The following is a 13,163-nucleotide window of genomic DNA, read 5'->3' on the forward strand; positions in this document are numbered from 1 at the left end:
ATGATTTATACATTGTAACAGAAAGTGAGCTCAATGATAAAGAGTTGGGGTGCCAAGATGGCCACCCCATATGATTGAATGTAGCGAGATTAAAAAAAAGATGCAGTTATTGCGGTATTGTCTCTATAGATGCGAGTTTAAAACAGAACTGTCCCAAGATGGCGGCACTTCCAATTTTGGGCCCTCCTGACAGGAAGAGGTGTGTCCAGTTGGACAAACACCAGAAGTGATGTCAGAGGTGTTCTAGCCATCAATCAACCTGTCTGCAGAGGGAGGAAGAGAGAGTGGCATTATGACCCTTGGAGTGGTGATAGAACTGCAGTCATTAGGACCCTTCAGCTGCCACCTATGCACACCCATGTGACAACATCAAGTGGAAAAAATGTTAAAGACTCAAAATTATTTTAATTTAACATCTCACTCTTCAAGTTCCTGTGTACCTTGTCGTGATGATATTTCTGTGCTGATTTGCAATGAAGTATCACTTAACAGGTGCTACCATGAAATTCATAGGTTTATGTGGTGATCTGTGGCTTTACATAATTAATACAGAGATTAGAAGAGATTCTGTGTTGCTCTGTTTCTTGGTTTTAGAGAATGCAGCTGAATAATCAGTGTTGAAAGAATGCAACTGAATCAGTTGTTTACAATACCTTTACTTGCTCACTCAGTCATTTGGCTTTTGCTGAAGAACACCTTTTGTCATATCTCTTACTTGGCTTGATTCTATCTTACATTTGCTGTGCAAAAAGACAAGACAGTATTTATTGAAATGAGTATTTCTTACTGCCAGCATATTTTATTTTTTCTTCAATGTGTGATTTTAGATGTATGTGCTAAATGTTTGCTTTTAACAGAATAAATGTAAAATATATTTATTTATTTTTTATGCATGGCCTAATGCATTTTGATTCCTAAGTATCTTTAATAATATTTCTTTAAGCAAGAAAACATGGATACCCTCCAGAATAAAGACGTGAAACTAAAAATATTGTTTGAAATGCTGTAGGATTTCCCAATGTATCATCGAAAAACTGGTTGGTGTAGAAATGTAATAACATTCTGCTTAAGATTAATATATTTTATTAGCGTTCTTTAGACTGTATTTTTTGTTTGTTTTATGATTTAGCATCAGATTATTTTTGTTTCTTGTATTTTGACGGTAAAGAAAAGCTTAAGGTAGTACAATCATTAGATATCTCTTATGCTGCATGACGCAAATATAGATGAGTTATTTTATATTATAAAATGAAGAATCTCCTTTTAATACTAGTATTTGTTTTCTGATTTCATTTTGTTTAGTGACTCTTTAAAGAAGATACTATGTCAGTTGAGAAGCGTCTTGCATTCTCCATTGTCCAGTTTCTTAGAGATCAAACAAGATCAGAAGCATTGAATTCAGATGAACATGAAAGCTTGGATGGTAAGACATTGTGCAGCATTTCAGGGTAATAAAAGTACATGAATTGGTATATGGTATATACAGTATATAGTTGAACTACTGTTTTTTTATGATAAATAGCTTGTAAGAGTCTCTGTATGTAACAATAATTTAATATTACTGTTATTTTAAAAAGTCAAATACAGTGTGTGCAAGTGTATTTATGTGTATATATGTATGTGTGTATATATATATTGTAAGAAAGGCGCTATATAGGCTTCTGATCTGACACAGACTCACACCGGAGGCACGTATAAAAATAAACAAAAAGGTTTTATTTTTCTTGTGGGGCACGTCTTCCCCGTAATCCTCACAGGCACAAGACAGTCCCAAAACACTAACACAAACAGTCTTCTTTCTTTGCACCACCACTCCTCCTTCGCCAAGTGTAGTCCTTTTCCTCCCAACTTTGGCCATTGAGTGGTGGTTGCTGGACCCTTTTATAGTCCACCTGGAAGTGCTCCAGGTGGTTGATTACCGAGTTCCGGCTGCACTTCCAGGTGTGGTGAATATGCTGCCCATACGGTCTCAGGAGTCCCAGCTGCAGCATCCCCTGGCAGTGCCTGCAGAATCCAGCAGGGCTGCACCCAACTCCAATTCCCATGGAGCCTTGCGGGAAACTGAGGCACCGCTCCAACCCAGGGCAGCGGCCAACTTGCGTCCAGGGCGAGGTATTGCACCGTCCATGGCTGCTCGCCCTGAACATATAGTGAAGGGGGCGTCCCAGCTGGTCATGGACTCTGGACATCTGCTACATATATATATATATATATATATATATATATATATATACACACACACACTGTATATATACAGTGCATCGGGAAAGTATTCACAGTGCATCACTTTTTCCACATTTTGTTATGTTACAGCCTTATTCCAAAATGGATTAAATTCATTTTTTTCCTCAGAATTCTACACACAACACCCCATAATGACATTTTGCAGATTTATTAAAAATAAAAAATTTGAGAAAGCACATGTACATAAGTATTCACAGCCTTTGCCATGAAGCTCAAAATTGAGCTCAGGTGCATCCTGTTTCCCCTGATCATCCTTGAGATGTTTCTGCAGCTTAATTGGAGTCTGCCTGTGGTGAATTCAGTTGATTGGACATGATTTGGAAAGGCACACACCTGTCTATATAAGGTCCCACAGTTGACAGTTCACGTCAGAGCACAAACCAAGCATGAAGTCAAAGGAATTGTCTGTAGACTTGTAAATACTTTCTGGATACACTGTATATATATACATCTATATAGTGTGTGTGTATATATATATATATATATATATATATATATATAGTAGCTCAAGATCCACAAAGGCAGAAAATAAATCACATATCTAAAAAAACTTTTTTTATATATTCGCCAGGGTGAGCCGAAAAGTACCACATTTCAAATGTTTATTTTACAAAAACGCTACAAGATAAAATGAATTTCAATACAACACAAGAAAGGGTATACAAAATAGGTTTTTTTCAGTGTGTTCTAAAAATGATGTTTTCAAGCCCCCTCTAGGCATTCTACCAAACATAAATGTTTCAATCAGTCCTCATGGTTTTCAGGCTTCACATGGAAAAATTTGATGACGATGGTCATGTGGACCTCTGGCCTTCAATCCTTCAATGTAGGGACAGCATGGTGCATTGATCGCGAGGTGTTGGCAAAACTGGAAAAAGAACAGCAGAGAAAGTAGGGGTTAGTATGGATTTCTCAGCCACCATGAATACTAATGATAATTAAATACATATATAGAATATCAGAGTTAAAGTAAAATGAAGCTATGAGAAAGCCATGTTAAAATAATACGTTTTTAGCAGTTTTTTAAAGTGCCCCACCGTATATTCCTGGCGAATTTCTATTGGTCATCTATTCCAGATTTTAGGTGCATAACAGCAGAAGGCTGCCTCACCACTTCTTTTAAGTTTAGCTCTTGGAATTATAAGCAGACACTCATTTAAAGATCGAAGGTTACAATTTGGAGTGTAAGCTGAAAAGCGTGATGATGGACTCATGGTTTTTGAAGAAAAGCTTTGACTGTGAAAGCACAGTGTGCACTGGTCTATAGGCATGTTGCCGACTGAAAACTATAACGGATCGCCTATCAAAAGTGATATACCGGTATATATATATATTGTATATATATGTATACACAAACTACATTGGCATAGCATCTTTTGCTAAACATATAATATATAATTTCCTAGAAATGTTAATGATATCATTTCATTTTAATCATTAAGAAATGTACTGTATTTTGTTTTATGTTTTCCAAGTTGCCATACAGTGCCTGGAGACTACATTTAAAATTAGCCCTGATGATACCCACTTGGCAGTTTCACAGCCTCTAACAGATATATTCTTAAATGCTCTCTTTAAGGTAGGTATGTTCTCTTGTATAGACACTAAACATATGATAGAACAATTTATTCACCGTTTTCTTTTTGTTGTAAACTTGAGATAGTTGTTTTTGTAGCCTCTTGTATTGGTGTATTGGTATTTCATGATTCTTTTCTCTTCAACATAACTTTTATCTTAAACAATGAAATTTTTTTTTATAAAAATATATCTTAAATTAGCTGTTAAAGAAATTAATGGTATTCAAAATGACATAAAAAATTCTCCAGAAAATTCAGCAATGAATGTTCTAAATTTCACGTTTTCAGGATGTTCTTTCTGCCAGATATAAAGCTTCCTTCCTTGGTTTGTTGTTCCCTGTCACCTAACTTGAAATTCAGCTGGCTTATTTCCCTAGTAATTTCATTCATTTTATTCACTTATAGTGTAGAGTTATGTGGTATATTGGTAGAATATACTGGAAATGTACTGGAAAACACAAATTTTAAAACAGTATGGTACCATCAGTTCAGAAGTTTTGTTACCTGAAATGAACATAAGCTTTCCCTTCTACATCAACCCCCCCCCAACTTGACACTTGACAGTTTAGAAATGGAAAACTGCCCATTTTGTAGACTTCATGAAACTAAACCATGTGCTTCAACATGATCAAGACCTTACTGGGAACCCCATCTCCCCTCATTGCTTTAATGAGATTTGGACTTCACAGGGGAGACCACTCACTTCTCCCCATTTCTTTGACACAAAGGGAGAAGCGGTGCCTGACGTGGTACACCAAGGTGGCTGGAGTAAGATGGGCAGAATTTGAGTTATCTGTTTTTTGATTCTGAACCATTTTGGTACTGGTCCGAAAGCTGATATCAATAGTGAAATCAAAATTTTACTTCAGATTCAACACTACTAGAGTATGAGCATGATCTTGTCTTATTTCTTTACTGGAGTCCTCTGCACATCTGAAATTAAGACACCCTGAAGTATTGCAAAATTGTGCTTTCAGCCTTCGCTGCATTCACAAATTAAGCATTCATAAGTGACATTGTGCCTCGGGCAAAGGTGACTGATTTAACGCCTGTGTGCAGGATGCAGCCTTTGGATCTTTTTAAAGTGGCTTGCGTCATCCATATTGAAAACATGTTATATTTGGCCAGTTTTACCCATTCCACTTTGCAGCACCTCTCAAGCTCCATCAGATTGGATGGGAAGCGTCGGTGCATAGCCATTTTAAGATCTCTCCAGAGATGTTCAATCGGATTCAAGTCTGGGCTCTGGCTGGGCCACTCAAGGACATTCACAGAGTTGTCCTGAAGCCACTCCTTTGATATCTTGGCTGTGTGCTTAGGGTCGCTGTCCAGCTGAAAGATGAACCGTCGCCCCAGTCTGAGGTCAAGAGCGCTCTGGAGCAGGTTTTCATCCAGGATGTCTCTGTACATTGCTGCACTCGTCTTTCCCTTTATCCTGACTAGTCTCCCAGTTCCTGCCGCTGAAAAACATCCCCACAGCATGATGCTGCCACCACCATGCTTCACTGTAGGGATGGTATTGGCCTGGTGATGAGCAGTGCCTGGTTTCCTCCAAATGTGACGCCTGGCATTTACTCCAAAGAGTTCAATCTTTGTCTCATCAGACCAGAGAATTTTGTTTCTCATGGTCTGAGAGTCCTTCAGGTGCCTTTTGACAAACTCTAGGCGTGGTTTCGAACTTCTTCCACTTATGGATGATGGAGGCCACTGTGCTCATTGGGACCTTCAAAGCAGCAGAAATTTTTCTGTAACCTTCCCCAGATTTGTGCCTCGAGACAATCCTGTCTCGGAGGTCTACAGACAATTCCTGTGACTTCATGCTTGGTTTGTGCTCTGACATGAACTGTCAACTGTGGGACCTTATATACTGTAGACAGGTGTGTGCCTTTCCAAATCATGTCCAATCAACTGAATTTACCACAGGTGGACTCCAATTAAGCTGCAGAAACATCTCAAGGATGATCAGGGGAAACAGGATGCACCTGATCTCAGTTTTGAGGTTCATGGCAAAGGCTGTGAATACTTATGTACATGTGCTTTCTTAATTTTTTTATTTTTAATAAATTTGCAAAAATCTCAAGTAAACTTTTTTCACATTGTCATTATGGGGTGTTGTGTGTAGCATTCTGAAGAAAAAAAATGAATTAAATTAATTTTGGAATAAGGCTGTAACATAACAAAATGTGGAAAAAGTGATGCACTGTGAATACTTTCCGGATACACTGTATGTCTGTCACGTGTAGTAGTGATGACATAAAAACTGTATGAGACAGCCCATTATTGTTATCAAGTGCATCTGGTGAAATGATTACAGTAAAAATGTCAAAAACTGCTTTTATTTCACTGTAATTAAAATTAGCAAGTTTTGCAATTCTAGAGATTGAAAGCTCTGCACTCTAAAACATACATTTTGATGAAGTAGTCTGCAGTTTACTGCAAAAGAAATAGGATTTGTACTGTGTCTATTATTTCTGTGTGTATCATACAGTATAACAAGTACTGCATACGAAAAATTCATATGCATAATTAAACCTCAAGAATTATCAATCAATAATTAGTACACTGTAAAAGAACACCTGTAAAATACATTGAAAGTAATTTAATATTTATTGATAATGAGTTTACAGCTTTATTTTCTTACGTTATAAATAGTTAAAAAGAACACTCTTTGCACCTACAGTATCAATCAGCAGACTTGAATAATCTAATTATATGATACTGTAAGGTGCATGGCCACATTCTTCTACAGTTGGAAGCCTCTGTGGTGCTGTCATCTTTCTTTTGGAGGCCATCCTGGTAGTACCTTCCACACTTGAAAAATCTAGTGACCTCATTTATCATAATGGATACAATTATTGTTGTTGATTTTCTTTAGTATCTCAGGTCCCCTAAAACCCTGCATTAATTTTTTTTAAAAAGAAACAAGGAAGGCAAATGTATTTAAAATACCATCCAGTGGAATTCGTTTTACATAAAATACTTCAAGTTCAAGTTTATTGTCATGTGTACATGATAACATTAAATTCTTACTTGCTTATCCCCACTTGCTAATGACACTAGTTCATTACCAACAGCAGAAGATGACTACAAACAACACCATACATAAAATATAACACCAGACAACATATTTAAGAATGCACACAAGGTATGCACACTTTTATGCACAAATCTTATGACCTAATGTTAAAAACTGACCCCGAATCTTTTTGTGCAAGTGCCAATAATAATGTAATATTTGGCAGAACAGAGTGGCAAAGTGTCTGTGTGGGATAGCTGAGGTCTTAAACGGAACTGTTTGCTTTTCTGGGTAGAGTATGATATGTATGTCATGGAAAGAAATGAGCACACACACACACCCACCTCACACTAGGGACAATTTAGGATCGCCAATGCACCTAACCTGCATGTCTTTGGACTGTGGGAGGAAACCCATGCAGACACAGGGAGAACATGCAAACTCCACGCAGGGAGGACCCGGGAAGCAAACCCAGGTCTCCTAACTGCGAAGCAGCAGCACTACCACTGCGGTACCGTGCTGCCCAATCATGCATTCACTGTATAGAAAAAGAAGGAAATTCATTAAGGAACTGAGGCAAATTACCTTTGTGTCATGTTAATGTGCTGATTACAGGTGAAAGTAACATTCTTAAGAACTAATTGCTGTCTCCTTGTCATTACCTCAAAACACTGCAAATGTTAATGTCACTTTTTAAATAAAAAAAGTGTTTAGTGCTGTGTTCACTTCTGAGAGGAATGATCATAAGCAGTCCACAACAACATTTATAAAACTAACTCAATAGGGAGACATACATCCATATATACATATATAAATAAATTCATATATGTGTCTATATGTTCGCTTTTCCACGCTGGACTTTTGTGTCCCTCTTTGTACTATAATATTGTGAGCTCGGCTACATTCTACATCCATCTACTTTGCTAAGTGCCTTGTTATTAATTTTGATGTGGGAGGTGATGCTTCTTACTGAACAGATTACATTTAAGTAATAAATGTTGATTATAGGCTGTCAACTAAGTTATTTAAAATCTGATTTTCACGGAACTCTGACTTTTTAACTGCAGCAATAAAGATGCTGGTCACAGGATTTATTGCAAAACTGTAAGTGACCTGTATATAATTTGCCTTTTAGATGTATACAGCATTCAGACAAAATGCAATTTAAATGCAAACAGGTAAGCAGCACAACAGGCCTCATGGAAAACAAATTGTCTAGGTCTGCTATGTTGGAAATTGTTTTCCTTCTTTGTCATTCTAGCTCCATAGTCTCTTCACCTCACGAGCTTGTCTGTGAGTTCCTATTCTCTATCCCTTTCTTACACTTGTATTTTCTGTCTGTCTTTTTGGACTGAATGTTGTGAGATGGGAGTTGAGAAAAACATATTTTTGTACCACAGAAATTAAAGCTCTCTGTGATGAATCAGTGCCGTTATTTCACATACTGCCTCAATAAAAAGTACAATAAATAGTGGCAGGCATATCATTCGGCTCAAAATTCACATATGGACCTTTGCAATACTTACAACATTATCATATGACCCATAACAAACATTTGTCCCCCACAGAGTCTACAGCGTATCAGAGAGCAGAAGAATGAAAAGCTGAGCATAAGGTCTTTCAAAACTACTGTTTACCTCTGGCACCTAAATTCCCAAAATGCTGGTAACCATGCTGTTTTAAAAATTTGGTTTTTCTGTAATTTTTCATTACCAGTTGTGATCACCAGAGGGAACCAGAGAGCTACAACCATAGACCAAGTAATATACCACACGTTAACAGAATAAAGTATATTTATTCCCAAACTGTACCTTTAGACACCTTCTTGCAGCAATGTAATAAATCAATACAATAAACTGACAAATCCTCCTCCTACCATCCTACAGCTGTCTTCCCAACTCTGACTCGTCCATGTGTGGCAGTGGGCTTCCTTTTATGTCAGACCAGGGAATGCTTCCAGTGTCATGCCACATTTTCCAGGAAGCACTTCCAGGCCATAATAAAAGTACTGGGGTCCAGCAACTTCTGTTGCAAAATACGTACTCCATATCCCAAGCACCCCTGCAGCTGTCACATCTGGGTTCCCATATAAGGACCACTGTCACTTTGTATATGGGAGATGGAACATTTCCCGAATCTCAGCTTCCTCTGGTCCACCCATTATCTTCTGCCATCCGGACAAAAAGTTATTTCTACACTCCATTGGCCAATTTGTTGTCACTCTGGCCTTCCGTCTGGATAGTGTATTTTTCCCCATCTCTTCTGGCATGCCTGTTTTCCTCCTACACAGTATGCCATGTAACCCTAATGGTGACTCCAAGAATTTTTAAGGTGATGATCTAATTTTTTTTAACTGTCATCAGTTCCATGATATTTTTCTTTAGAACTCTTTCAGCCTCTTTCTTTTCTTGCTCTAACAGCTTGGCCACTCAGTATGACAAGCATTCCAGTTGATCACTCTTTCTTTTGTGTACTGGATTGAGCACACAAAAATAAACAAATTACATATCAGTACTTACAGCAGGTTCCACTGAATAAAATGAGGCCTTGCACGTATCTCTACGTGGAAGCAGCGCTGAATAATCCGACAAAATGCAACAACGTGGCAGAGGTGTCTCGTATCTACCAAGTGGTGTTTCTAGTGAGACATAGCTCTAGTTGGAACAGCTGTTCTACTTCACTTCAACTTTTTTCAGTGCATTATTCATAGTTTCCTACTTGCCTTTCACACCTGATACTTTGAATATCTCTTGTTAACAACATTTGTGGAAATTTATTTCTCTCTCTTTGAACTTGCTCTTCACTATTTTCATGCCTTTGACTAAAAGACACCCTTACAACCAAGAGATGTTGTGATACACAATCAACACAATCTTCTCCACCTCCACATTTTTCATCATGCTTCAGTATACAAGTTTCTTCACCAATAAATTGATTCAAATGTTACCAACTTTTTTCTTCCTTTTTAAATATGGTGTTGCACACAACCTTTTCCATTTCAATATCAAAGTCTAGAATCTCCTCACCCTTAACATTCCTGCTACTGAAGCAAAAGTGAACTTACACTTAATTATCAGCACTGGTTCCAACATGCCGGTGCAAGTTGCTTCCCATTAAAGCTACCCTTTCCAGTATAACCGTAGACATTATTTTCATCAAACCCAAAACTCATCTCTGTCTTCATTGCATCCTCTGTATTGCAACACACATTTACTCTCCTTCTTGTCTGCAATTCCACCACTTCATCCACTTTTCCCATCATGTTCCCAGTAATACAAGTTGCAATCCTTATACTATGTCCTTCACACCTCTTACTCACTGCATGTCATTCATCTCCCTTGCCACCAAGCTGGTGTTCCCACAGTGCATCTGGACTGGAATCATCATAATGTGGGTTTCATCTGCCTGTGGTTTGGCTCTGTTTCTGTTTGGTATATTCAGGTCTTGGTGCCCACAGGATACTATATGGTGTACTGAGCCCATTCTTTGTAGCTGTCATCTTTATATCTTATCAAAGGGATAATGGAGGACTAATTTTTAAGGCCAGATGCTCATCCTGATGCCAGCCTCCTTTGGTTGTATTTAATGACATGCAGTAGAAGTGTTGACTTATTGTAACCTCATGTGGCGGGGGTGTATTACTTCTAGTACACAAATAAATATAAATACAGTAGCTGTTTATAAATATGTTTTCCCAAATCCTTCTACATTTGGTACATTGTAGAGTGGGAGCTGCAGTTTTTTGATTAGATCAAGCAGAAAACAGTAAATGGATATGTAAATATTAAGAAGTTAAATTAACCTTTAATGCTCATGTTACTCATAATTAAATTTCTTAGCCATTGTTTTGCTATGTTATAGCTTTTCTTACTGTTACATTTTTAAAATAATTAGTTTCGAAAAATGTTATTACATCTAAGTTGACACTATACAATAGTTTTGCATGTAATGAGTAATTTTAAGAGATCACATTTATGTTTAGATCATGTAATACTCATAATGAAATGGCTTTTTGATTTTCTCTATGTTAATAGTCTATTTTTATATTTTAATGCTTTCCCTTTGTTTTTTAGCTAATGTTGTGCATACAGTAAAAATTGGGTTGGGCTAGAGTTATTCAAGGCTGGAACCAAACCCGGATTAGGATTAAAGCTTGGTGAAGCACATTCACTCAGAAACCTGTGCTCATATCCTTAGCAGTCAACATACCTTGCATGCTTTTGGGAATGTGATGATGATTGGGAGTATCAGGGGACAAAAACCCAACATGTGTGTGGGTATTGCACAGGAAACTCCTCACAGGAGCTGCAGAGTTGATTAATAATTGAATATACTAGCATGTAGCTGTTAGGCAGCTGTCTGTTGATTCACTCCGCCCGCTCCCTTATTATTTTATGTGTTTTGGTAGAAGTAATTGAATGTTAACAGTGAGTTTCTTTTTTTCTTAAAAATATTTTTTGAAGAAAGCTGTGTAAATGGAGAATAGTTGACATGGTATAACATAGTCTGTACAAATACATTCTATAAGCTGTCTGCATTACATTTTTTGTCATTGTAATGGCTTGTTATTATATATTTTTTTATTTTAATATTTTACCAGATTGACAGTCTGTCGAATGCAAAAATTTCTCCCTCTCCAGAAGATGCAGAAAAAGCTGAGCAGCTGAAGAATGAAGGTACATGCAAAACGAGTAGCATTTATTGTTTGGTGTTTAATAGTGTATACTGTAGTTAAATTAAAGTTCAGAGGTTTTTAGTCCATCGTCGCAAACCTGTGAGATTGGTTTTGAGGGAGAAAGTTTTTTTCAAAGTTCAAGAAAAATTATAATAATGGACTTTTAAAAATGAATTGAGTTACCATTCATACTGTACAATATGTTTAGTTTTAGAAGCATTCAGGAGTTTTCAATATCTGCTGTTTACTGATGTGATTATTTTTGTGACCAATTTTTTATTGATTCAAGGAATTTAACATAGAGTAATAGAATGTTAATTGAAAAAGAGAAAATGTAAGTATATCCCAAGTGGCACCTAGTACCCTTCCCACAAAGCCACCTCCCATACTTCCCTTAAAGAGCCTAGAAGCAAAGTCAACATCAACAAAAACCATAGATGAAGAGGATGAAAAAATAGAGGAACAAAATCATTATGCACACCGCCAAAAGAACCTAAGTACTAATTATAAACAAGTCATATAAGTCATAACATTATGTTTAATGTTTTCTTCCACACTATGATTATAAATTTCAAAAGTACAGTATTTCTCAGTGTATCTGAATTTACAGTATATTAATAATATAAATAAATAGAACTTTTATAAATATAAGTAGCCTTTTTAGCCATTCATTTTCTAAATCCATTTATTCCAGTTTAATCCAGGGCTATAAGGAGTGGGAAGCTATTTCAGCATTATCAAGTGCAAGGCAGGAAACACCTTTGGATGAGATAACACCGCACAGGAAAGCACAATTCCATATACCCATACACACAACACACCAGATAAATCTAGATATGCTAGTTAACCTAACATGCATTTCTCTAAGTGTGCTTTTTAATAACCCGGTTATTCACAGAAATCAGGATTCTAAAATGCCATGTCAAACCGGGTTGTTGGTCTCTGAGAAACCAGGTTAACATACATAGATTTCATTTTTTTTTTTTTAAATGTTATTAATTTTATTACAATCATTCCTTACAAATCAATCAATTTTTACAAAAGCTAAAATTAAGAACAAGTCGACCCCCACCCCTGAGAGAAAGAGCAAGGCAAATGGCGTAAAATTTAAGGCTTGTAGACATACCTAAATGAATAAGTTTGATAAGCCAATAGAGATATTAAAAACTGCATATGTTCACGAAGGTTGAAAGAGGTGGTTCTCTTGCAGAGGTACCACAGATAAAAGCTTCTCCATCTTAAAATGTTTTCTACATTGGTTCCATATTCTAAGTGAGTGAAGTACAATTGGGTTATTAGTATACAGTATTGACGATAACTTGTGTTTATTGGGGCACAGAGGAGGGAATATAAAGTACTGCAGGATTTTACTTCTATTGCGGACCAAGCCTGTGTATGTTCTTCTATTTGTGTCCAGGTTTTTATCACTTGTATATTTGCTGCCCAGTAGTAAAACTGGAAGTTAGGTAGAGCTATGCCGCCTTCTGCCTTAGGTATTTGTTGGGTCGCTCTTTGGATACGTGGATGTTTTAAGTTCCAGATAAATTAGGTTATTTTTTAATCTAATTGCTTAAAAAATGATTGTATATTGGGATGTTTTGAAACAAAAAAAGGAGCTTGTGAAGAATATTAATCTTAACAGTGTTAATTC

At 36.8% G+C, this 13,163-nt stretch overlaps 1 protein-coding gene across 3 annotated transcripts in view; it reads left to right on the forward strand.

Moving 5' to 3' along the window:
* Positions 1-13,163, forward strand: part of sgtb (small glutamine-rich tetratricopeptide repeat (TPR)-containing, beta) — a 57,281-nt gene that overhangs the window by 8,765 nt on the left and 35,353 nt on the right. For 2 of the 3 annotated variants that reach the window (XM_039758668.1, XM_039758669.1), the window contains exons 2-4: positions 1,303-1,423; positions 3,720-3,823; positions 11,438-11,513. In XM_039758668.1, the coding sequence (XP_039614602.1) occupies positions 1,324-1,423; positions 3,720-3,823; positions 11,438-11,513 (280 nt within the window). In that variant the 5' untranslated portion in view covers positions 1,303-1,323. Of the gene's footprint in view, positions 1-1,302; positions 1,424-3,719; positions 3,824-11,437; positions 11,514-13,163 lie in introns of those variants that run through there. The other variant, XM_039758670.1, reaches the window with a different exon arrangement.

This window comes from Polypterus senegalus, chromosome 7 (assembly GCF_016835505.1).
Source record: "Polypterus senegalus isolate Bchr_013 chromosome 7, ASM1683550v1, whole genome shotgun sequence".
In the NCBI taxonomy this organism is placed as follows: Eukaryota; Metazoa; Chordata; class Cladistia; order Polypteriformes; family Polypteridae; genus Polypterus; species Polypterus senegalus.